The 26,732-nt window shown below is 41.0% G+C and overlaps 1 protein-coding gene across 9 annotated transcripts; it reads left to right on the forward strand.

Moving 5' to 3' along the window:
* Window positions 1-3,078: 3,078 nt before the first annotated feature.
* On the forward strand, window positions 3,079-26,630 carry znf207b (zinc finger protein 207, b). 9 transcript variants are annotated; one of them, XM_048555004.2, is made up of 13 exons: window positions 3,080-3,267; window positions 4,946-5,072; window positions 8,336-8,474; window positions 11,208-11,381; window positions 12,273-12,348; window positions 12,937-13,040; window positions 17,504-17,652; window positions 17,929-18,033; window positions 18,496-18,738; window positions 18,910-19,072; window positions 20,558-20,614; window positions 25,720-25,904; window positions 26,240-26,630. In XM_048555004.2, the coding sequence occupies exons 1-12, from the start codon at window positions 3,227-3,229 to the stop codon at window positions 25,887-25,889; spliced, it is 1,548 nt and encodes a 515-aa protein (XP_048410961.1). In that variant the 5' UTR covers window positions 3,080-3,226; the 3' UTR covers window positions 25,890-25,904; window positions 26,240-26,630. The 9 variants fall into 9 exon arrangements, with proteins under 9 accessions (XP_048410964.1, XP_048410961.1, XP_048410960.1 ...); XM_048555003.2 differs by having other exon boundaries at window positions 25,720-26,630; XM_048555005.2 differs by having other exon boundaries at window positions 12,937-13,007; window positions 25,720-26,630.
* The last annotated feature ends 102 nt before the right edge of the window (window positions 26,631-26,732 follow it).

Consider the following 26,732-nt stretch of genomic DNA (forward strand, 5'->3'; position numbering starts at 1 on the left):
GTTATCTCATAAGTCTGACCTGATTCCTTTCTTACACTTCTGAGCCATTGTCTTTATGCTTCTCGTACCAACTTGTAGGCACTCAAAGTAGCCTTTTTTACTATTTCATATTCTCCTGACATCACCTCTGACAGTGTGGCAAACACCTCACTCGCCCAACCTACCAACCTGGACTGAATTAACATTACTCATACAGTCTTTGGCCAGTTCATCTGTTTAGGCAGTTCCCATAGGAAATGAAAAAGGTTTCTACACCTGTACTTGAATTTTGGTAAGGTTTTGACATATTTATATATATTCCCTCCCAGACCTTTGGGTACGACGGGTTTGCTCATCACCACTATCCTCCTCAATAAGCCTACCTTCTACCTTCATTTCCATCCTGTCATGTCAACTTTCCTGTCTAATTGTCAACTTCTGAAGTTCAAACTCTCTCTTTTCCTTTTTATTCTGCTTTTAACTGTAATTCAAGGTATTTCAGTTCCCTTTCTTTTTCTTCAGCAAGGAATCTTCTTTCTCTTCTAACCCCACTTGTCTCATTTGCAGTTTAAGTTTTTCTAACTCCACTGCACTTCACTGTTTCTCTGATATACCTAAATGCTGGACTAACTCCATTACAATATCAGTTTTCTTTTCATCCTAATTTATTCCAATTATAAACCCAATTTTAGCCTGCCTACTACTTCTAAGAGTGTCCCTTTTCTTTGCTTTTCGAAACTTTCTTGGCATATTTAGGAAGCATCTCCCACCCCCAAAACCTCTTTAGCAATGTTAAGAACCACTTCCCCATTTTTGATTTAACCAACAAAAAGTGACCAAAATTAAACAGATTTTCCACTTCCCACTTTAAATTTTACTTAAAGATCTAGGACACTAGTCCCCAAATCTGTTTAAATCTGCTGGGACTTTTCATACCCTAAATCTGTTCAAATCAGTCCAAATCTGTTCAGATCCATTCAAATCCATCCAGATCCATCCAAATCCATCCAGATCCATCCAAGTCCCAGACATGAACCCCCTATCTATTGTAAAGTGGAGGTTGACACCACCTCTGAGAACTAAAACTGAAACAGGAGCACCTCGCCTTATAATCTGTAAAAGGAGTATGAAAAGTGGTGTAACCTGTCTTTCAGCACTACTGGTTAAATAAAATGAATCACTGATACTCACTTTAAAATCAACAAGAAACAATTTATTTGAGGAAGGGTCACCAGACCTGAAACGTTAACTGTTTTTTTTCACAGATGCTGCCAGACCTGCTGAGCTTTTCAGAAAACTTCTGTTTTTGTAACAATTTATTTATCTTACTCCAATAGTGAACAAATTAACTAAACTATTAACAAATCGAATAAATCCCTCCTAACTACAAACTATTTCCGAATAAAGCAAGATTCAAATGGTATGCTATTCTGACAAATACAAGTCCCATTATATTGAAAAAAAAGGAATTTGGTCTCTCAAAATTACGTGTATTCCAGAATGTTCTGTACCTTCTCCATTGATTTTTCTGTCAGGAATATTAACTAGTTATGATGTGGGTACCATTGTTATTTAGATGGTGCTTTCTCTAAAACCTAGAGGAGCCTGTGAGAGCTCTTTTGAGAGCTGAGGACTGGTAGCTCTCCTGTCTTTGCCCAACTGCCCCTTCTTTTATACCCTTAATGGCATGTCAATTTCTTATAATAGGATTGGTCCTATGTTGTCAAAACCGTCAGATTAAATTTATCTAAGTGCCTGGTTCAAATTGAATGGCTAAGTTCAAAACTTGTTCTCTTGGTAAAAACCTCTCCTTGGCCTGCTAACTGTACAGCTTTTCGATGCATATGTTTCAGTTTGCATGCTCTCTGGTGTACTTCCAGAGTCATCCAGCTTTCCCTACTTTTTGAGGTTGGGGGGTGGATCATCTAATTCAGTACTGTTTTTTAGAGAAGGAAACTGCTGTCCTTACTTGGTCACACCTACAATGTGGTTTACCCATAACTTCCCTCTGGCAAATTTGAAATGGGCAATGAATGCTGGCTTAGCCAACGATACCCACATCCTGGAGTGAATAAAAAAAGGGTCCTCTGGTTCTTGACCAATGGGAACAGTTTCTCCACCTTCTCTGTCTAGATCCCACATGATCATGGCCACTCTAGGAAATCTCCTCTCAATTTCCCTTTCTTCATAGATATCATCACATTGCTGATGGTGCGAGTTTCCTGCTAGCAAATTTAAATTGTCTTTACCAGATTGTATTTGGTAGGGGAAAGAGAGAAATTCTTTTTGGGACAAAGCTGATCCACCTTAAGTGTTGTCCCTATCACTTACTTTGCCAACCTGGAGTGTTTGCAATCTGTATTTCTCCCATTGCCAATGTGTAATCTCTTTCAGTCCATACCTTCGGTTTTAGCAAACTGCAATCTTTTTCAGTTTGTATCTCTCCCCTTGCCAATGTGGAGTATTTGTAAGAGATAGTAGGAACTGCAGATGCTGGAGAATCTGAGATAATAAGGTGTGAAGCTGGATGAACACAGCAGGCCAAGCAGCATCAGAGGAGCAGGAAAGCTGACGTTTTGGGTCTGGATTCTTCTTCAGAAATGAAGTTTTCCGAAGAAGGGTCCAGACACGAAATAACAAAGTGTGAGGCTGGATGAACACAGGAGGCCAAGCAGCATCTCGGGAGCACAAAAGCTGACCCTTCATCGGGTCTAGGCCCGAAACGTCAGCTTTTGTGCTCCTAAGATGCTGCTTGGCCTCCTGTGTTCATCCAGCCTCACACTTTGTTATCTTGGAGTATTTGTTACTTTTTTTCAGTGTGTGTGCGTGTGTGTGTGTGTGTCTCCTGTTGGCAATGTGGAGTATATGAGTAATTTTTAGTGTGTACCCCTCCTCTTACCAGCCTGGGATATTTGAGTAGTTTTCAGTGTGTTTGGGACATCTCTGTAAGAAGGGTCTAGGCCCGAAACGTCAGCTTTCCTGCTCCTCTGACGCTGCTGGGCCTGCTGTGTCCATCCAGCTCCACACCTTGTTGTGTCTCTTCAACCCTGCTGCCTTGGTAACGGCCACGATAACGGTATCCAATCAAAGGAGCGGATGTTGGGAGGTGGCGCGGCTGAGGGCGGGCGCCATTTTGTTTGGTTGTTGCCGCGGGACGAGGACAAGGGTAAAGAACGGTTGTGGTTTCGAGTCGTGGATACGCCTGTCGCTTGCTGCTTTCTCTCGTCCTTTCGGGTAGCTCAACAGGATGGGTCGAAAGAAGAAGAAGCAGATGAAGCCGTGGTGCTGGTATCCTTGGTGCTATCCGCCCTCTCCGCGCGGCCGCCATTAGACACTAACAGGGTGCAGGGACACAAAGAGAAGAGCAAGCCTGCTGGGCCCCTACGTGGGGGGTGGTTCGCGGCGGCCCCTCCACACCGAGGAAACAAAAACTATATAATGAAATGGTACTGAATGATTGTAACCAGCAACGTTAGTGAATCGTGTGTGTTTGTGGGGAGGTAGAGGTGACCGTACACAGTTCGTGAGACTTGGGGGAGAAGCCGCTTGTTGTTTCCACTGTCTGTAAGATGGCGTCAGGTTTGTTTTTTTTTCCTTGGGGTTAAGGATTATTCTGTCTCGATTTTGTTCTTGAGTGATCTAGGAACCGCCGCTTGTTTAAACAAAAGCTGATCGAGCGATCCGTGACTGGAATGACAATTTATTTTGATTCATTCGCGGGATGAGGGCGTCGCTGGTTAGGCCAACATTTATCGCCCATTCCTCACATTGCAGTTATGAGTCAGCCACATTGCTGGAGTCACATGTAGGCCAGACCAGGCGAGGATGGTGGCTTCCTCCCCGAAGGACATTCGTGAACGAGATGGATTTTTCCTACAATTTACAATGGATTCATGGCCGTCATTAGACTCTTTATTCCACATATTTGGTCTCTCGTTCTGAGGAAGGATGCTCTTGCTTTCAAGGGAGTGCAGTGAAGGTTTACCAGGCTGATTCTGGGGGTGGTGCGCCTGACCTATGATGAGAAATTGACTCGGGATTGTTTTCACTGGAGTTCAGCCGAATGGAGCTCAGACACTTAGACAATTCTGTCAGCACTGAATAAAGGTAGATGCAGGGAGGATGTTCCTGATGATCAGTGTGTCCAGAACCAGGGGTTACAGTATGAAGATTTTGGGTAAATGATTTAGGATGGAGCTGCAGAGACATTTCTTCACCCGGAGAGTGGTGAGCCTGTGGAATTCATACCATTGGAAGTAGTTGATACCAAAACATTGAAGATATTCAAGAGGTGACTAGATGTTGGACTTGGGGCAAATGGGATCAAAGGTGATGGGGAGATAGCAGGATTAGGCTGTTGAGTTGGATGATCAGCCAAGATTGTGACCAATAGCAGAGCAGGCTTGACGGGCCAAATGGCCTTCTCCTGCTCTTCTATGTTTCTATTGTTCTATCTGCCACAACAGCATTCAAATCTGGAGCATTGAGATAACAAAGTGTAGACCTGGATGAACACAGGCCAAGCAGCATCAGAGGAACAGGAAGGCTGACATATCCGGCCTAGACCTTTTCTGAAGAGGGGTCTCGACCTGAAACATCAGCCTTCCTGCTCCTCTGATGCTGGTTGGCCTGTTGTGTTCAGCCAGCTCTACACCTTGTTATCTTAGATTCTCCATCTGCAGTATCTACTATCCCCAGAACATTGCCTGGATCTCTGGATTAACTGTCCAGGGTATCACATCTCCTGAAATTAAAATTCTTTTGAATTAGGAAATGTCATTTTTTTTAAAAAAACGAGAAGATTTCTAAATAAAGGCGCAATGATTTAGATGGTCTGCCAATCTGAAGTGTAATGCCTATTGCATAATAACTTTATTTGTACACAAGTGGCTACTTTTGCATTTGTATTCTGTTTCTTTATGGGGCAGTGGTTTTTGTTTTGATTTCCTTGACCACAGATATCCAGGTACTGCAACAGAGACTTTGATGATGAGAAGATCCTTATCCAGCATCAGAAGGCAAAACACTTCAAATGTCACATATGTCATAAAAAGTTGTACACGGGTCCAGGTCTTGCTATTCACTGCATGCAGGTAAGTTGTTACTGGTTAATGTGCCAACATATTTAAGTTTAATGGGAGTAATACAAAACTTAAATCACACATTTGTGTAAGTTTTAAATCTGCAGTCACTGAATATACAGCTTGAGATCATTGACTTGAACATTACCTTTACTGAGTCGGAAGAATTGTATTGAGCATTTTGTATTTCTAGATTTTTCTGTGATGATACTTCTGAAATGTAGTCTGCTCTGTTGTAAGCATGTTTGTTTGTTCCTGCATAGCAAGGGAGTTAAAGCACATACAAAATAAGTCTTTTTGTGGTTATTGTCTGAGATAACCTCCCCAGATTTTCCAGTTGTGCCCTTTTTCTTTGAATAGGCTGGTGAAATCTCATCTAAAAACGTGATACTTGAACTATTGTAGGCACGTTGAGAAAGTAATTTTTAAAAAGTTCAAAAGGATATTATGTTTGGAAAGGGCCTTTCTGATGCCACCTGGGCGAAGTGAAAGGGTGAAAAACGGAATAGGTATGTTTTGTGTGGCAGACAGAATTTCTTTCATTACGAAGAAATGTTTACATCAAAATAGACATCCCCGTTGACAAGCAGGCACTGTATAGAGATACATAATTGTCTTAAATGACTTAATTCTGGCGTACAGACTACTGCACTGAACGCTGCTTAATTGTGTTCTGAATCTCCATTTGTAAATTATTTTGAATACTTTATTGTTATATTTTAATTTTAGAGAAATATTAAATGTGTAAGATTAGATTCCTGGAGACAGACTGACTGTTTGTTTCTCACTCCTTTAACCTAGTTATTGTTCTTGTCTGATTTATAATGAAATGCAAACTCTGAATAAGATATTTATCCTTGCGCATGAAATTTGGTTGGGATTTGCTGAGTTTGAAACATTTCACATTCTGCGTAAGCAAAAAGTCCCGCTTGCTCGTGGCATAAATGAGGGTTATGGATCCTTAGGTAATGACAACAATAATAAGTTGGATATTTGTCTACATTTGAGTATTGTGATCCTCATTTCCAATTTAAAACTATTTATTATAGGAATAGAACATAGAACAGTACTGTGTTGTACTGTTCTATGTTATATTCCTATAATAAATAGCTTTACATGGGAAATGAGGATTACAATACTCAAATGTTGGATAGTTGACATTCTAATAGTCCCAAGATTTGTTGATTTAATCTTGTCCATTTACAAAGACATGTATGATTGTTGTTGCAGTTACTGTTTTGAAAATTGATTGTAGGATAATTCTAAACACTTTTATCCACTGCACGTTATAAATATTACATCCAACCTTTACTTTTAATTCATCTGATTTTCAAATCCCACCAAAGTATAATTGATAGCTTGTCAATGAGTAAAGTGCATTCAGTAGAATATCAATTTGTTACTTGCATTCAATGAGTTCTCTGCTTGTTACCTCAACACTTGTTTAAAATTAGATTGATATTTTTGAGGGAAAAAAAGAGTGAAACATGACAATTTATGATAGAGTGGCAATCAGACCAGGCACTCAGTCAAACATAAAAAATAATGTCTGTTTCTAAATATTGCATCTATTACTTTTATTTTATTTCATAGCTTCCATAAATTTTGCAAATACTTTAGTTGTGCGTATCTGTTGCGTGTGTTGTTTATCTCGAGTAGTAGGACTGCTGGCCAAAAAGCCACGAGCTACTAATTTTTTCCTGTTTGAATTGATAAATTTATATTGCCTACTGAATATCATTACCAATGTCTACTCCTGCTGAAATACTTTGCTGTTGTGTTTGGGATATCAGATCTGTCTCTAATCCAACAGCATGTAACTACTCTTGCAGATCTGCAGCATTTAAAATATTCTCATTTGGAAAAATTTCAGTGCTAAAATGGACAATGGAACTATGACATTAGGTACACCACATTGCTTCTTCTTTAAAATACAAAATCCCATGTCTTCTGTTCATTTTATTTCTTGCTGTCTTATTTTGTCAGAAGAAACTTTACCTGCTTCAAAGCAAGTTCATTGTCAACTTACAGTGGCCGAGATTGGAGGTTGAATGAAGATTGCATTTCTGATTTTGAGTGAATCCATAGTTATTTAAAACCGATTGACTTAATGAGTTATACCATTTTGTTTCAGTAGAAGTAGTAATCTTTGCACATGTCCATTTTAACTTTGTTTAATCATTGCCTGGGAGAGTTAAACAAAAGTGCTGTTGAAGTAAAACAGCTCTGTTCAAATTTTGTCTGCAGATTGTCCACTACATTCAGATTGAAGAAGTTTGAAATACATGATTTGGAATTTTTGCTGCACATATCTGATTCTAAACAAATTTTCAGTTGTGGTGCTGAAACAGACCCTGTTTCATTCTAGTTAATCTAGTTTCTACAGTCTTCATCAAACAGCATCACCAAATTCAACAGTCAGCTGACCATTGGTTACATTTGCTGCTTGCACAGTCATCCTTATCCACAAGGGTTCCATTCCTGAGAACTCCTGTGAATGATGAAATTTGCAAGTCCGGATCTTAGTTGAAAGTAGGTTAGAAATAACTTTAAATGGCAGATACACACACAAGTTTTGCCCACAGATGTTGAATTTTGTTGTTACTTGTATTTTTGGCGCAGATCAGCAAATTTGTAGTTTTGTGGATATAGCGGATATTTACTGTGTCTTGGGGTTTGCAGCATTAATCATCTGAAGGACAGGAAACAGTAACACTCCTGAAAGATTCATTTCAACACTGGTCCTTTTCCTAATACTGTGTCTAATGGCCTGTTGTCTAATTCTCCACCATGATGTTTCATGAGTGCTGTCAAAACCTTAGAATGACTGCCGTGACTGAGCATTTATTTACATTTGAATTAGATGGGGAAATAGAGATTCTCTTTTTTTGGGTAGATTTGATAGCTGTTCAAAATAATGCCTAGTTTTGGTCAAGCAAATGAGAAAGTCTAGCCACGAGGTTTGTTTCACCAGCTGAGGTTTTAGGTTTTAAATTTTAGACCGGAGGGGAGATGGGTAAATACAAATGAAAAAATAACCTACAATATTAATAGAATTAATTGGATCAGTCTTCTGTGCCTAATGGTTTCTTTTGTTGATTTAAATTATAATTATCATTTCTTACTCAGTCCTAGGCTAGCTCTGCAGTTTGGGTGTAATTGTTCAATTTATAGTATTTGATTCAGTACATTAAGATTATTTTGTGTCCCTGGCATTCTTAGTACACTGTTTCAGCTGCTCTTGAAACTTGTGAAATCATTTTTGTCTTGCATAGGTTCATAAGGAAACGATAGATGCTGTCCCAAATGCGATCCCTGGAAGAACAGATATTGAATTAGAAATCTATGGAATGGAAGGGATTCCAGAAAAGGATATGGAGGAAAGGCGACGACTACTTGAACAAAAGACTCAAGGTGAATAGTGTCATACTCATTCTTCTATCAATTTAGATTTTGAAGTAACTTTCTTTATCTTTTAAAACCCAGCCACTGTTTGTCTCTGCAAGTGCTTTTTCCAGGCAAAAAAATGCACTTATAGTAGTGTCAACTAAAATAAATTCTTATTCCAAGTTGTTTGGGGGGGAGGAGCAGGAAGAAGAAAGGAACCAATATCATGCAACCAGCGAATTCAAAGGAGAAGATATCACTTTTGTTATGGTGTTGGGAAGTCTATTATTTCTGTGGAACTTTAGTAGTGAATGCTCCTAGCATGTTTGACCCTGTATGCTTCGTCTTGGGTTTACCTCAGCAGACCTTTCGGGGTAATAATTGAGAATGAGAATTCTAGTGCTTACTCCCTTTAAAGTACCACTTGAATCAATCCATGGATATATTAGGACATTGAAGTGGTGATTGTCTTGTATCACTGAGCTATTTCACTTGTTCCTGCAGACAGAGAAGCTAAAGGGGCCATTTATATTTACACTAGCCCTGCTAGGCCATTTGTTTGCAGCTAAACAACAATAAAACAGCTTTGTTTTTGGTGCTGTCTGTTGAGGTGTAATGTTGGCAAGAATATTGGGAGGTGTTCCCCAAACTTTGTGGAAGCGAGAGAAGAGATTGCTGGGCCCCATTTGGAGACATCTGTTTCATTGATAGTCGCAGGTGAGCTACCAGAAGACTGGAGGTTGGCTGATGTTGTGCCACTATTTAAGAAAGGTGGTAAGGAAAAGTGAGGGAGCTATAGACCGGTGAGCCTGATAATGATGGTGGGCAAGTTGAAGGGAATTCTGAGGCACAGGATTTACATGTATTTGGAAAGTCAAGCACTGATTTTGGGATTTTCAGCATGGCTCTGTGTGTGGGAAAAAGTATCTCACTAATTTTGTTTTGTAGTAATGAAGAGGATTGATAAAGGCAGAGCGGTGAATGTGATCTATGTGGACATAAGTAAGGCATTCAGCAAGGTTTGAGATGGTTGACTGGCTAGTAAGGTGAGATCATATGGAATAGAGGGAGAAATTGCTTTTTTGGATACAGACCTGGCTCGAAGATAGAATACAGGGGTTTGTGGTAGATGGTTGCTTTTCAGACTGGAGTCCTGTGACCAGTGGTGTGCCACAAGTACAGTTTTTGTCATTTATACAAAATTATTTAGATGTGATCATTAGGAGGTATGGTTAGTAAATTTGTAGATGCCACTAACATTGGAGGTATAGTGGGCAGCAAAGGAGGTTACTGCTGAGTACATTGGGATCTTGATCAGATGGGTCAGTGGGCTGAGGAATGGCAGATGGAATTTAATTTAGATAAATGAGGTGCTGCATTTTTGAAAAGCCAAATCAGGGCAGGACTTATTCACTTAATGGTAAGGTCCTGGAGAGTATTGCTAAGCAAATCTAGGAGTGCAGGTTCATAGTTCCTTGAAAGTGGAGTTGAAGTGGAAAGGATTATGAAGAAGTGCTTTAAGTATGCATACCTTTTATCGGTCAGAGCTTTGAGTACAGGAGTTGGGAGTTTAAGTTGTTCTATACAGGACATTGGTTTGATGACTTTGAGTATTGCTTACAATTCTGGCCTCCCTACTATAGGAAGGATTTTGTGAAACTTCAAAGGGTTCACAAAAGATTTACAAGAATGTTGCCAGCATTGGAGCGATTGGGAAAGGCTGAATAAGCTGGGGCTGTTTTCCCTGGAGCGTCAGTGGCTGAGGGGTGACTTTTATAGAGGTTTATAAAATCATGAGGGGCATGAATAGGTAAAGTCTTTTCCCTGGGTGGGGAAGCCCAAAAGAAGAGGGCATGAGTTTAAGGTGAGAGTAGAAAGATATAAACAGGACCTAAGGGGCAACTTTTTCACGCAGAGGGTGAAGCATGTGTGGAATGAGCTGCCAGACAAACTAGTGGAGGCTGGTATAATTACAATTAAAAGGAATCTGGATGGGTACATGAATAGGAAGGGTTTGGAGGGACATGGGCCTAATACTGGTAAATGGGACCAGATTAATTTAGGATATGTGATCAAGATAGACAAGCTGTACTGGAAGGTCTTTTTCCTTGCTGTATATCTCTGACTGTTTGACTGTAACTCCCCTAATCTTTTGCTTGGGAAGGTTCAAATGTCCGGTCTGGAAGATCATGCCTTAAATGTTCAGAGGTTTCTCATTACCTGGCTTCTGCACATTTGATTTTGTCCTTTTAAGACACTCCTTCAAAAAATATAATTTTTGACCAAGCTTTTGGCCGCCAGTAATATTTCGCTTTTAAAGGGCCCTACATTGAATGAATAAAGTCACTTTTTTAATGTGGCACATGGCTGCTCAGGCAAGGAACTCCCGAAGTTTTGCTTTTGAACTCAGTGGCATTTGCTCAGTGGGGTTGGAAGTACGTCTTAGGACTTTTAGTATTGAAGAGAGGCGTAATGCTGGAAGTTCTTCTTGAAATGCACTGTAGTAAAATTAAGTTTGGGCTCTTCTGTGATCTAATAGCCAGCTGGCACAGACTGTCCACATTGCCTTTAATGAATGGTCACACGCATTGTCTACCTTCCTCCTACCCTTAATTAAATCCTGTAGTATAAAGATGTCTAGCAGAGAACGATAAAAGAAAATATTTGTGAACAGATTAAAGCTGAGTATAAACGTCGTGCTAAGATTCCTTCTGAGCTGCTTTACTATGCAAGTGTTGAAGTTTTTGTATCTTCCACTAGCGGAAAGTCAAAAAAAGAAGCAGAAAGATGATGATTCTGACGAGTTTGATGATGACGATGCAGAAGCTGGAACTTCGTACCAGCAGCAGGGGGTGCAGCAACAACAGAATTTTGTTTCCAGTATGAACCAGTCAAGCGTGCACCCTGTAACGGGTGCACCAGGAATTCCTCCAGGTGACACAATCTGCTTTATGCCTTCTTAGAACTCCTGATTTGCACTGCACAAGTGAGATGATTGAACTTGCCCTTCTGTAGTTACAGTTGATCTTATTGGTCAAAAGGGAGCAGAAATTGCATTGCGAGTTAGAACCAAAGAATTCCTATGGTGTAGATAGAGGCCATTTGGCCTATCAAGTCTACACCAACCCTCTGAACACCATTCAAAACAGACCCAACCCCTTTACCTTATCCACATAACTCTGCATTTTAGTGTGGCCCATCTACCTAACCTACATGTCTTCCGGACTGTGGGAGGAATTCGGACCACCCTGCACAAGCCCACAATTCGAGATAATTTCTGTGCTTGTGTTTGGTTCGTGTTCCCCAATCAGTACTTTTTGCTACTTGCTATGCTTAGGAGTCAGAAATGTCTGGGAAACATTTACCTAGGCTTCTGGAATACTTGTCTAGCCAGTAGTACCACGAGGCCATTAACACCCTATGCTTGTAATATTGATGATGTGGAAGTGCCTTTCTGAAAGCCTGTGTTTTCAAGTAAACCTGTTGGACTATAACCTGTTGTTGCGTGATTTTTCACCTTGTAATGTGAGTGTCATTAGAATTCATAGACTGAACCAGAAATCAGGTAGTTTTGCTTTAAAAAGGGCCAGTTACTGACCAGGAAACTGTTTACCTCTAATTTCAAGGCTCCTTTTATTTTCATGAATTGTGCCTTGGAGATAATCTTTTTGTGCACATTTTATGATCTCATTAATTTTCCACTCGTGATTAAATTTTTATTTTCTGATCAACCTATGTCAGCAAAGATATTAGGCACATTGCTCTATTGAAGTACTCCAGGATTATTTGTGAATTTAGTCTTTATATGGCTGCTTCTTTTTCCAGGGATGCCACCAGTGGTCCCAGGTGTTCCTCCCATGATGCCAGGGATGCCACCAGTAATGCCAGGAATGCCTCCAGGGTTAGCGTTCTCAGTTTATTTCTTAACAATGTTGGGGAATTTGCTTTTTTCATCATGATGTTGTCTATGTATGTTAATATTTGCTATAAAAAGGGCTCACTATCCTCTCTGTGCTCCTGCTTCCTAACACTAAGGTGGGATGAAATGCTTCTTTAAGGTGAAAGGCAGCCCAGCTTTCTAACTACCTGATGTTTACTCAAAACTATTTACATTTGCAAATTGTGACAGATTAGCTTCCATTTAAGAAAATTATGATCTGTTTTCTGCTTTAACTTTGCCGGTTCGTGGTTCCACGTATGTTGCTTTGATGCCTTTCCAAAATGCCCATTATTTACCAGTGGGTTTTGACCCAAAGTTGTGTCAACATGATGCAATTCCAGCTACAGGTGCTGACTGAAATCAGGAGCAGGAAGTCCAGTCCAGCTGGCTTCCTACTTTCACTCAACTGGGTATGCAAAGGCAGTTTTAGATCCCAGTGTCTTAACTCTATATTGTTGATGCCTGTACTTGTACAAAGCACTGACTCTTACCCGTACATTCAGTTTTTTTGATTCTGAATGTGATTTCTGTTAACTCTTGTCATCACAGGATGATGCCCATGGGTGGAATGATGCCTCCAGGACCTGGAATGCCACCCATGATGCCAGGCATGCATCCTGGTGGGTATTTGAAAACGGTTGGCAGCAATTTAGGTCTGTATGCTGAGAGTCTTAGTGTAAGTTATTGAGAGCAATGCATAAATGTACTGTTTGTCCCAAAGCACTTATTTCCACATATCAGAATCTACTGATAGGTGTGATTAGACAAGTTTGGCTTTGGCAGCAAATGGTTTCTATGAGAGATGTTTATTGTACATGTTGCATTTCTATTTTGTTTATGTTTACTTAAATATTTCCTTTCTGACTTGAGTGTCGGTGACCTGTAAATTTAAGTAAGATCATTATGAACAAGGATCTTTTGTTTTAAAATAGAAGAATCCGTTCTTTATACCAGTTGCTGTGAAATTATAGCTTTAAGTATGAAATCTATACGACAAATTTTCCAGGTGTCTGGCGATCTTTTCTGGGGTCCAGCATTCAGTGATGGTGAGCTTGTGGCTTCAGTCTTCTACCATTTGATGTACATGCACATCTCCACATCCACTGCTGCAGCAGTACTAATCCAGTTGGTCCAGACTGTCTAGCCACAGGACATTCAATGGTTTTTAATAAGCAGTCTCGAAACTGCCTTTGGCAGGAAAAAGAATCCCATAAAGTTTTTTTAAACCCAAGATAACAAGGTGTAAATGTGGATGAACACAGCAGGCCGAGCAGGAAAGCTGACATTTCAAGACTAGACTCTTCAGAAATGGGGAAGGGGCTTCTGAAATAAATAGGGAGTGAGGGAGATGCAGATAGAAGATGGGTAAAGAAGATGAGTAAAGAAGATGATAGGCGGAGAGGAAACAGGCAGGCCGAAGAGGCAGGGATGGAGCCAGTAAAGGTGCGTGTAGGTTGGGAATTAGGGATGGGATTGGTCAGTCCCGGGGGGACAGACAGGTTAAGGAGGTGGGATGAGGCTAGTAGGTAGAAGTTGGGGCTGGGTCTTGAGTTGGGAGGAGGGGTCATGTTAGGGAGGCGGGACAAGCTAGGCTAGTTTTGGGATGCAGTTGTTGGGGAGGAGATTTTGAAATTTGTGAAGTCCACGTTGGTACTATTGGGCTGCAGGGTTCCCAAGCGAAATATGAAGTGTTATTCCTGCAACCTTCAGGTCGCATCGTTGAGGCACTGCAGGAGGCCTAGGATGGACATGTCATCTGAGTTGCAGGAAGTGCAGGAGACACGATTGAGGGCTTTCTCAACCACTGGGGTGGGGAGGGGGGAGTTGGGAGATGTTGCCGTCCTTGAAAAACGAGGACATTGGGGATGTCCGGAAGTGGTTGCCTCATCCTGAGAGCAGATGTGGCGGAGGTCATGGAACTGGGAATAGGGCATGGCATTTTTGCAGGAAGGTGGGTAGGTGTATATTAGGTAGCTCTGGTAGTTGGTAAGCTTGAAATGGATATCGGTTTCCAGGTGGTTGCCAGAGATGGAGACCAAGGGTCCAGGAAGGAGAGAGAGGTATCAGAGATGGTCCTGGTGAACTTAAGATTGGGTGGAAGGCGTTGGTGAAGGGGATGAACTGTTTGAGCTCCTTGTGGGAGCACGAGGGGGCGCCAGTACAGGAAGAGGTGGGGTTTGGTGCCAGTGTAGCTACGGAAGAGGGATTGTTCCACATAACCTACAAAGAGACAGGCATAGCTTGGGCTCATGTGGGTAGCCATGGAACTGTGTTTGTCTCTAGGAAGTTGGGAGGAATTGAAAGAAGTGTTTAAGGTGAGGGCAAGTTCAGCTAAGCGGATGAGGGTGTCAGTGGAGGGGACTGGTCAGGCCTGCTGGACAGGAAGAAGTGGAGTGCCTTTACGCCGTCTGTATGGGGAATGCAGGTGTATAGGGACTAGACATCCATGGTAAAGATGAGGTGTTGCGGACCAGTGAATTGGAAGTTTTGGAGAAGGTGGAGGGCACTCGTGGTGTCATAGATGTAGGTGAGGAGTTGCTGGACCAAGGGGGAGAAAATGGGGTCGAGATAAGTTTGGTGGGACAGGAGCAGGTGGAGACAATGGGTCGATCAGGGCAGTCAGGTTTGTGGATTTTGGGAAGGAGATAGAAATGGGGAACGATGAGGCTGGAGGCTGTGGGTGGGAGGTCACCTGAAGTGATGAGGTTGTGGTTAGTTTGGGAGATGATGTTTTGGTGGTCGGGTTTGGGGTCATGATCAAGGGCGCCGTAGGATGAGGTGGCAGAGAGCTGATGTCTGGCCTCAGCGATGCAGAGATCAGTGTGCCATACTACAACTGCGCCTCCCTTGTCCTAGGGTTTTGTGGTGAGGTTGGGATAGGAGCGGAGGGATGCACTTTCTGTGAGGGAGAGGTTGGAGTGGGTGAGAGAGGGGTGGAGAGATTGAGGCAATCGATGTCTCGACAGCAGTTGGAGATGAGGTCAAGGGAGTGTAGGAGGCCTTGGAGTGGTGTCCAGGAGGAGGGGGTGTGTTGGAGGTGGGAGAAGGGGTCACTAGAGGGAGGGTTAGGCTCACGATTAAAGTAGGTGTGGAGGCAGCGGAAAAACAGTTCAACGTCTGCTGCTTTTGCTAAAAACATCAGCTTTCCTGCTCCTCAGATGCTTCTTGGCCTGCTGTATTCATCCAGCTCTTACGTCAGTTATCTCAGATTCTCCAGCATCTGCAGTTCCTACTATTTCTGAAACAGGTTTTAAACCCAGTTTGACAGAGTGAGTATGAGTAATTAACAAACCAAATGATTCCTTACCAACTTGGGATTTTACTGATTAAAAATGTTGCACAACCCAGCAAATGAAGTCTCTGGTAATAGCAGGTGGGACTTTAACCTGGGCCTCCTGCCCCAGAGGTAGTGATGTTACCACTTTACTGTGAACCTTTCTAATGTCCTAGTCATGACTCTTCTGTTTCATCAGTGACCTTCCTCCATAATAAGGTCGTAAATGCAGATAAATGAAGTGTTCACTATTTGCAACTCTTCAAATAGTGATGCCTGTATACCTGTGCCAGCATATTGGAAGACCTGACCAATATTCAAGCTTGGACTGAAGTCTTTTGTAGATTTTACTTGCCAATTAAGTGCCAGGCACTGACAATCCAAGCATGACATAAAACAGCATTGCCCTCACTACATTACCCCTGTATAAAAATCCTGAGGGGTTGTCAATAACCAAATTCTTTTATAAGTCACCATTTTGGGTATTGTGGCTACAGGAACTGGGAATTCTACAATGGGAATGTTGCCTGTTGACTTCACTGGCATTCCTAGCACCAGCAAGAAGTCATTAGTTTAATTGTATACTCTTCTGTATATGGTTTGAGAAGTTCTTTATCCAGGATAAAGCAGTACTTGATTGGCACTGCATTCGTTATATTAAGGATTCACTCTCTTCCCACTAATGCATAGTGGCAGTGGTATTTTTTTTAAATGTACATTGCAGCAGTTTATGGAGTCAGTGTACTTTGACAGCACCTTCCAGCTTACAATCATTGTCTAAAAGGTCAAGGAAGGGTACCCAAGTACGTGGAACACAACAGTCGGCAGGTTTCCCTTCAAGTCATCCTACCTGAGACTATATCACTTATTTACCTCCCTGTCATTGTGTTAAAATCATGAAACTCCCTCCTATATAGCACTAGATGTACCTAGACCCATATAACATGCGTTAAGTCAAAAAAAGTAGCTCACCATTTTCTTTAGGATAATTGGGAACAGGTAATAAATGGTGGCCTTGGCAGCAACATATCTCTTGAACAAATTTTTAATAATTTCCAACTTTTCTGTTCATAATTCTAATGAATCTCTTATTACCCCGTGCAGTAAATCTGGCATTAATTCTATAATTAACTTTTCAAAGCTACTTGGTATTTGTACACTAATATAAAAGGCAAATACTGCACTTGCTGATACTGCAACTATAGCCTTGCCAGTATCTTGTGCTGACTTAATCTTTTTGTTTTATTTGCACCTGTAAGTTAAACTCTTAAGCTCCTTACCTAATGTCCTTTATACTTTCGCACCTATTTATCTACATGCATAGAAAGATTAGCCTTTTCAAGGGGTTTTTCTTGGGGCTAAAGGGATCAAAGGGTGTGGGGAGTAAGTGGTAACAGGGTACTGAGTAGGATGATTAGCCATCATGTTGAGTGGCAGGTACAGGCTTAAAGGACCAAGAATTTTAAATTTCTTAAAATCTGTTCCTCAGTTGATCTAATTTCTTCCGGTGTAAATACTTGGCTTTATTTATTAGGTAAATATTCAAGGACACTACCAATGCAGAATTTTCGATGTCTAGCTTTTAAGCAAAGCACGTAGAACTAATTACTTTATAGATGAAGTGTACCGTAATCTGATGACTATTTACAACCTCCAAAAACACCGGTGGTGGTTGTTAGACAAACAAGTAAATTGATCGAAGGAGCCTGGATGCCTGCAAGGTATTCTTTGTACTTAATAGGTATTTTGTAGCAACAGATTTAAGTTGTAATCTAGAACTTCATTGTTCTGCTAGGTTTTAGCATTCTGATTTCTTTCTAACAATTTTCTTGTACCTTGCAGGTATGCCACCCCCTGTTCCACGTCCAGGTGGACCATCAATGACCCAATCGCAGCCAGTGGTTCCACCTGGTATACCCAGTAGAGCACCATTACCTGGACCTAGTCCACAACCTCCCATTGCAAAGCCACTCTTCCCTAGTGCTGGCCAAGTAAGCACACATTAACTGGCATTTTCAGTGCTGCAATGTTTTGTTGACCTGTGTAATATCAGTGCACTACAACTGTTTCTGGATATGCGAATAACTTTAGTTTTTAATCTAGTCTAGACTAGGTATGTAAGTATTCAGGGTTCTCTATAAAAATGTTACCTCGGAAATTTAAGTGCCTCCTGGCTTTAATGCATTTAATTTCTGACAGTCACCCTTGTAGCGTAGTGTACTGGCAGCAGATGAAGATTTTCATTGTCTGCTCTTTTTATGCTTCAGATGGGGACTCGTGTTTCGAGCACAACTACAACCTCCACTACAGCTTCATCAAATTCGGCAAATCTCTCAACTTCCTCTAAACCTCTGTTTCCTAGTGCAGCACAAGTACGCAGGCAGATACCATCTGTTCTGGTGTTAGACTAATTCACACTGCTTCACGTGCCAGAATAATTCTTGAGCATGCTATAAACTAGCTTTAGAGGCTTTTGGAGTGTGTATGGGCTGTGCAATGCTAATTTGGTGTAGTGTGCTGTACTACTTTGTAGAGTTAGCATTTCTATATAAAAAGCGATCACAAAAACACATCGGCAGCTTTACATCTGATGCAGAGTCTGCTAAAGGTTTGCCAGTTTAAATTGAACTACTAGATCTAAATTTCACAATTTTTGTTCCTTTGCTTTTGAGACTATATAATCTGAATTGACAGTACAATTGAAACTGTAAACCTGCATTTTTAGAATAGCATGTTATTTGGAAATTTAAACTGCTTTGCTTGTGCCTTGGTTTTGATTTTTACTCTGGGATTTGCAATTATTCTAACATTTTTTTTGTGGTGTTATTCAACAGAGCCAGCAGTCTGTCTCCGGACCTGTGGGTACGGATTTTAAACCCCTCAACAGTACGCCTGCCACTACTGCAGAACCTCCAAAGCCCACATTCCCAGCATACACACAGTCAACAGCAACCGCTACCAGCACGTCGAGCAGTTCTACAGCTAAGCCGACCATCCCTGTAACTAGTAAGCCTGCCACTCTAACCACAACTAGTGCAACTAGTAAGTTGATCCATCCAGATGAGGATATATCACTGGTAAGTGTGTGGGACATCCTTTAAACAATTTTTAAAAATCCTTCTGTCTTAACTGGATTTAACTTGTACCAGACTAACAAAAGTAAAATTTAAGTAATGGGCTTTAAGTTTTAGTTCATTTTAAAGAAAAATAATGTACCTGTGCAATTTTCTTTATTTTTTGCTCCTTAGGAGGAAAGGAGAGCTCAGTTTCCAAAGTACCAACGTAACATCCCTCGGCAAGGCCAGACACCTCTGGGGCCACCACCAGTTGGGCCGATGGGTAGTATGATGCCACCTCAGCAAGGAATGCCACCTCAGCAACCAGCAATGAGACCTCCTATGCCACCTCCAGGTTAAAAAGCTTTCTGTTTCTTTTGTACGTTCTCGTAATTGTGATTTAATTATTTGCTATGAATAAGCATTAAATTACTTGATGGTTCTGGGGCCTTTGTTAATTTTGCACTCATGCGTATGACCTCCATTAGCTGGCCATTCTTTGTGAACCTTTTGTGTACGATGAAGGGTTCACTATGTGCCGTGAGCATATGCACCTTGTATGTGAGGGTAATATAGTTATTAAAGCAATATAGATTTTATGTCATCTAGTGTGAAAACCTAATTAAGTGTACAGAGATCAATGAATGAAAGTGCCTCTTATGGCTAATTCCCCTGCAAAACGGAGACTGCTTTGAATGCTGTCACGGCAAATGTCCCCTCGGGGATTTCTGGGGTGGCAGAACTGATGAATGAGGAAAACTTGAATCGGTTAGGATATTTTCACTTGAGTTCAGAAGAATTGGTTGGGGGGTAATGGAGGAATCGCATAGAAACCTATAGAATTCTAATAGGCCTAGAAGGGGTGGATGCAGAAAGGATATTCAGGATGGCAAGGGAGTCCAGAACCGGGGTGGCAGCCCAAAGATACGGGGTAAACCATTTAGTGCTGAGATGAAAAAATTCTTTACTTGGAGTAGTGAGCCGGTGGAATTTGCTACCATAGAAAGCAATTGAGGCCAAAACCTTGCATGATTTGAAGGAGTTAACCTTCTGGGTAAAAGGGATCAATGGATAAGGGAGGAATGGTGGGAATAAGTTTTTGAGTTGGGTGATCAGCCATGTTCATACTGAATGGTGGGGCAGGCTTGAAGCACTGTATAGTCTACTGCTTCTGTTTTCTTTGTTTCTAATTCTTTGTGGAGCTATACATTAAATTCCCTTATGCTGATTCCTCATAGCCCTAAACATTTTCTCCCATTTGAGAGACGTTAGCAGAAATTTCAATCAAGCCCAAGTGATTGTAACTGTTTGAGGCTGTTAGATGTTGATCTAAAAGTTTTAGGAGTCAGTCAGGAAAGTGAAGTTGTGGTCATGATTTAGATGAGTTTTAATGTGATTAAATGGGAGATCAGGCGTTGGGGCCAAGTGGCCTAAAGTGAAACAAAGTAGGAGCAAGAGTAAGTGTTCAGCTTTGAGTCTGCTGCTCCATTTGGTTTAATCATGGCTGATCCTCTGACTCACTGCCATGTTCCCACTTGGGACTTGAAAATCGAAAAAATGTGTCTTTATCTGCCTGTTCCTTAAGTATATCCAGTGACATGGCCTCCATAGCCTTCTATGGTAGAGAATTCCCCAACGGGAACAACCCTTCGGGCAAAAGCAATTTTCCTCGTCTTGATCCTAAATGGCCAACCTGGTATCATGAGACGGTGTCCTCAGTGCTAGACTCCCCAACCAGGGGGGATAAAAGTCCTCACTGCATCCAGTTTGTCCAGCCCTGTTAGAATTTTGTACGTTTCAATCAGATCGCTCATCCTTCTAAACCAATCTCTCCTCATAGGACAGTCCTGCCACCCCCGGTTTCAGCCTCGTGAACGTCCGCTGCACTCCCTCTATGGCAAGTATTACCTTTATTGGGTGGGGAGACCAAATCTGCGCACAAAACTTCAGGTGTGGTCTCGCCAAGGCCTTGTGTAACTGCAGTAAGAGAAGACTAATTCTGAATGCAAAACCTCTAGCAATGAAGGCCAATATACCATTTACCTTCCTATTTGCTTGATTTACATGGCTGTCTACTTTTATTGGTGTACAAGGACACCCAGGTCCTTTTTGTGTATCTGCATTTCCCAATATAGCACTATTTAAATGATACTTACCCATTTTCTACTGTATCTGCTGTGTGTTTGCCCACTCAGCTAATCTAAATCACCTTGAAGCCTCTGCTTATTCAACATTCAATCCCACCTAGTCTTGTCATTAGCAAACTTGGAAATGTTACTTTGTCCACTCCTCTAGTTCATTTTTATATATATATATATTGTGAATGGCTAGGACCCAAGCTCTGACCCATATGATATTCTACTAGTTACTGCCTGGCAGCAGGAAAATGATCCATTAATTCCTACTGTTTGTCAGAATTTTCAATCCATCCCAATATATTACCCCCATCTTGTGTGCTTTAATTTTATCTGTTAATGTGTTATGTGGCACCTTATCAAAAGCCACCTGAAAATCCAAATGCATCACATCCGCTGGTTCTCCCTTGTCTATTCTTTCTAATTATATCCTCAAAAGACTCCAGTACTTGACTTGCCTTTTTTAAACCCTTGCTGCTTTTGTCCAAATCTGTTAATGCTTTTCAAGTGTTCTGTTTTATAATTTTCCCCACAAATGATTTTAGGGTAACTGGTCTGCAATTCTCCTTCCTTAAACTATTCCTCCCTTTTTACATACCATTTGCCACCCTACAATCTGTAGAAAAGTCTCCAAAAAATGTCTATAGACTTGCAGAAGACGACTACCACCAGTGGAAACTTAGAACATTGGAAGTACGAATGGGATTAGACCGTTTGGTGTTTCGAACCTGCTCTGCCATTTGAATAGGATCACAACTGTTCTGACACTCCTTATGTCCAATTTCCTGCCGTTTTCCTTACTGATCAAGAATCTATCTCGGCCTTAAATACGCTCGAGGACTTTAAACCCATTGCTGTCTGTGGCAGGGAGATCTGAAGACTTTCCCACGTGGGGAATCATCCATTCAGTATTTGTTCTGTTGAGCCCCTTAAGAATTCTATGTTTCAATGAAATCATCCTCATTCTTCGTGAGTATAGTCCAACCTACTTAATCTTCCTCATGTGACAATCCCTCCATACCATCCTAGTGAGCCTTCACAGAACTACCTCCAATGAGATGATGTCTTTGTCTTAAATCAGGGGACCAAAACAGCGCTCAGTACTCCAAACGTGGCTTCCTTCGTCTTATACTCCAAACCCTTTGAAATAAGAGCCAACGTTCCATTAGCCTTCCTGATTACCTGCTGCACCGGTGTGCTAGCTTTGTCATAGGTAAAGGTATCACTCCTTTAGTGTTGCAACTTTCTACAGTTTTTCTCCATTGAAGTAATATTTTGTTCTTTTGTTCTTTTTCCAAACTTTCATATTTTCCCACATTATACTCCATTTGGCAGCTGTTTGCCCACTTACCCTATATCAGTGTTTCTCTGTAAAATTTGTATTCCTCTCTCAACCTGCCTTTTCATCGTTTTCACATCGTCTGTGAGCTTTGCCGCAGTGCTGTCACTTCCTCTGAGTCATCAATATATTATGAACCGTTGTCCTCGCATTGATCCCCGTGGAACCCTACTCGTCTCAGCTTGACAAAGAACCCCTTCTTCCATTCGTGGTTTCCTGACCATTCGCCCATTCTCTCATGGTGCCAATATACTGTCTCCAATGCCATGTACTCTCATGACTTAATCTTTTGTGAGGTACCTCATCAAATGCCTTTTGGAAGTCCAAACACAACATAAACACTAGTTCATGTTTAACCGAGATAGTAGGATTTCTGAAGAAGGGTCTTGGCCCAAAACGTCAGCTTTCCTGCTCCTCTGATGGTCCTTGGCCTGCTGTGTTCATTCAGCTGTACACCTTGTTATCTCTTCCCCGTCAACCGCTCTGGTTTGAGATTTCCTCAACTCTTAAGAAATTACTTGGACACTCTCTTTCTCGTTCAAGTCAAGCTGATTCTGCCATTGTGTCCTTAGTAATTGATTCCAAAACTTGACAACAATGGAGGTGAGGCTAATTGGCCTATAGGTATCTGTTTTTGCCTCCTGGCCTTTTTGAATAGGGATGTCATATCATAAGTTTTACAATCCTCAGAACATCCACTGTCTCTCTAGCTACCTCTCTTAGGATCCTAGAATGCAAACCATCAAGGCCAGGAACTTATCTGCCTTTAGCCCCATTAGTTTGTCTAATACTACTTGTTTGGTGATGGTGCTACCTTTCACCACTCTATTCTTTAGTATTAATGGGATGTTTGAAATATCTTCCACCATAAAGACTGATACAGAAAACCTGTTTAACTCTTGCCATTTCCTTGTTCCACTAACCATCTCAGATTTATTTTCTAAGGGGTCTGTATTCACTTTGACCTCGCTGTTCCTGTTTTTAAAAAGAAGCCCTTATTGTATGTTTTTTATATTTATGTTAGTTTTTTTTCTATGAGCACAAACTATCTTTACCTTTTTAGTACTCCTTTGCTTGGTCCTGAATTTACCTCCATTTTCGGGGCTATCATTGATTTTTGCCTCCTTCATGTGTCTTTTCTTTTGACTTTATACATGGTTAATCAAGGAAGTGAAACAATGGTTGGTTTATCCCTCTGTTGGAATCTTTTCTTCTTACTGGGGTGTATTTTAGTTCACTTTAGCTAACTTTCTATTGTCATTTCATTGTGATTCCTTTTATTTAAGTGAAACACAGTTGTTTCCAACAAATTTTAAATACAGTGTAACAATATTAAATTCTGTACTATCATGCTGTGATCACGACTCCTGAGGTGATCTTCTATCTGGGGTTATTCAATAACCCTGCCTCATTATCCATTACCAGATCCAAGAGAGCTTGCCCCCTTTGTTGGTTCCATGACCAATTCCTCTAGCTATATCTATCTTCTTGTAAATATTCAATGTTTTGGCCTCAGTGCTTTCTATGGCAGAGTGTTCTACAGGCTCACCACTCTGGGTGAAGGCATTTACTCCTTTCCTTGGTTCTACATGAACTTCCCGCATCCTGAGACTGTGACTCATGACTGTGACTGGTTCTAGATGCCCTAGTCATGAGGAGCATCCTTTTTGTGTTTACCTTGTCTCGTTTAGTTAGAATTTTATAGGTTTTTGAGATCTATTTTCCCTCCCTCCCTCCCACCCACCCACCCCTATCATCTCATCGCCACCTTGACCACCAGCTGCCACATGCATGCTTACTTTTGGAGACTTGGTCTGTGAGGGGACCCAAATCTTTTTGCACCTCCCCTTTTCCCAATCTGTCTCTATTCAAATAATCTGCCTTCCTATTTTGTTACCAAAGTGAGCAACCTCTCATTTTATCCAAATTGCAGTTCATTTGCTGTGCGTATTCCGATTCACTCAACTTGTCCAAAACACACAGAATCATCTTTTGCTGCATCCTCACTGCTTACCCTCCCATCTAGATATGTTGTCCATAAAATTGGGAATATGATTTTTAGTTTCTTCATCAAAATCATTAATGTTTATTGTGAACAGCTGAAATCCGAGCATTGTCCCTGTGATACCCCACTGATCACTGGCTGCCACTCAGAAAATGACCTGTTTATTCCTACTGTTTCCTGCCTGCCAATGTCAATACACTGCCCGAATCCTGTGCACTTTTAAGTTTACATGCTAATCTCTTATGGGGACCTTATCAAATTGCTTCTGAAAGTCAAGGAAAACCGCATCCATTGGTGGTTCTTTTTCTTTTGCATTCGCATTTCCAGGATGACTTGGCTCAATCCCTTCTGATTTTCAGGTGCTCAGTTGTTGAATCTTTCATGATGGACTCTTACATCATTGCTTACTGCCAATACCAATGCTTCTAGTAGTCCTAGGGCCTTCTCCTGGAAGGTAGATTTTAAAACCATAGTGTTTTCAACCTTTAATACCATTAACTTATCTAGTATTATTTTCTTACTAACTATGGTTTCTTTCAATTCCTCTCTATCAATAGATTCTTAATTCCTTTACATTTTGTGCCCTCTTTTCTGGAGACAAAAGTGAAGCATGTGTGGTATTTCCTACCTTTTTTGTTCCCAATTATAATTTCTTTGTTTTCTCACTGTAAGGTATTTGCTTTTACCAATTATTTATTCTTCACACTTATAACAACTTGTACAGTCAGTTTTATGTTCCCTTTAATTTTATAGTCCTATTATGTTCCCTTCTTGATCAAACTTTTGTCGTCTTTTGCTGAATTCTAAGCTTTCTGCTGCTATTCTAGCAATTTTTTTGTCTTCTCTAATCTAATATTGTCCTAATTTCTTTTGTAAGCTTTAAGTCACATTTTTCTATTTTAGTTTTTGCGTCAAACAGGAATAGATAACTGTTGTAATTTATGCATTTGTTCTTTACTTATTGACCATTGCCAACCCTTTTTCATAAAGTTCCATAATCCATCCCTACCAATTTGCACTTCATACTGTCATTGTTTCACTTTTATCTCGATCCAGACCTTGCTTTGGATTCAGCTACATCTCTTTCTATATAATATCAACAGATTAAAGTGAGCTAATCCTTTCTCGTTTTCACTGGACCCAATTTAGAAATGTTTGGCTCTTGCCTCAACATTACCCCTATGCACTCAGCACAGGGAATCCTCCTTCACAATATCATTGCTAGTTTGGTATCTGCAGTCGAGAGATTAAAGTCACCCACGATTACAGTTATACCCTTTATTGTGTGCTGCTTTCTCTTGTATTCCCACTACGTTCTCGGGGTCAGTAGACAGCCCCGATAATGTTTTCTGCCTGTCTGCCTGAACTATGAAATGCCCTAGGTTATGTATTGTGAGAATATGAAACTGCAGTACATTAACGTTGCCAATTGGCCAAAAGATATAAAGTTCAAGGAAATTTTGCAAAAGTCAAATTTAGAAACTTGACAAGTGTTTATATTAATATTCTCTTTTGATTCTCAGGTCAGTATGGTGGTCCGCCACAGGGCATGCCAAGTTACCTCCCAGGCGGCATGCCTCCATATGGACAGGGACCTCCAATGGTGCCCCCTTACCAGGGTGGACCCCCTCGGCCACCAATGGGAATGTCAGGAATGAGGCCTCCTGTAATGTCACAAGGTGGTCGCTACTGAAGCTGGCATTAATAGGTTTGGAGATTCAACCTTTTCTCAACTTGCTGTTAACTAGACAAGCTTCAGTGAATATAAGTGACTTTAACTTTTTTAAGAAAAACCTGGTAAACCTCTTCCTGCCTGCTAATGATGACCACAAAAACATGCAAAACCCTGGGACGTGCTGTTGTTTGATCTCAGTAGCAGGGATAAGAAAGGATACTCTTGAAAGCAAAATCTTGACGAGTGCCCTCCCCCTCCTCCCTCCCCACCTTCCCCTTTCACCCTCCCCACCTCAGCCCCTGCCCTCCCTGAGTCTCCATGTAATTGCAATTCATGTTGTATAGCTTCTTTTCTCATGTTTCATCTAGGTTTTTAGAAGTGAAGTATAATAAATATGGTCCATTTATATAATAAAAAATTGAAGGCGCTGGAGTTACATGAACGTACAGTACCACCTTTAAAGGCAAGTTCTGTAAATTAAAATTTGCTTTTGTATTAAAAACAAAAGTGAGGCCTTCGCAGCACTTTAAGTGCTGTTGGACTTTACTGTCCCCAACATTGTTTGGTGAGGGCTTCTGGTGTAATTGCTTGTTGCAGCACCAAATATCTGTTCGGTTGAGTTTTGATTATGTAACTGTTCAACGTACCTCGTATCCAGGGTTCAAAAAGACAGTTTTGAACCCACATAGGTCGTACCTGATTTCTTAACTTCTGTACTGTTGTAAAGCTCATTGTAATAAAACTTGATGGAAACATTAATGTTGCTTTATTCATGACCAGCTGTGGATCACTGCTTCAAGGTTTGTACCACTGCATGATATTGCGATTTAATGTAAAAATAAAAGTAAGAGCATTGGAGGG

Source organism: Stegostoma tigrinum, chromosome 22 (genome assembly GCF_030684315.1).
Source record: "Stegostoma tigrinum isolate sSteTig4 chromosome 22, sSteTig4.hap1, whole genome shotgun sequence".
Lineage (NCBI taxonomy): Eukaryota > Metazoa > Chordata > Chondrichthyes > Orectolobiformes > Stegostomatidae > Stegostoma > Stegostoma tigrinum.

Bases quoted from the DNA above. Each gene is read 5' to 3' on its own strand.
- znf207b (XM_048555003.2), top strand. From the start codon at position 3,227: ATGGGTCGAAAGAAGAAGAAGCAGATGAAGCCGTGGTGCTG. The intron at 5,073-8,335 runs GTAAGTTGTTAC...TGTCTTGCATAG, and splicing joins TTGCTATTCACTGCATGCAG to GTTCATAAGGAAACGATAGA. The intron at 12,349-12,936 runs GTTAGCGTTCTC...TTGTCATCACAG, and splicing joins ATGCCAGGAATGCCTCCAGG to GATGATGCCCATGGGTGGAA.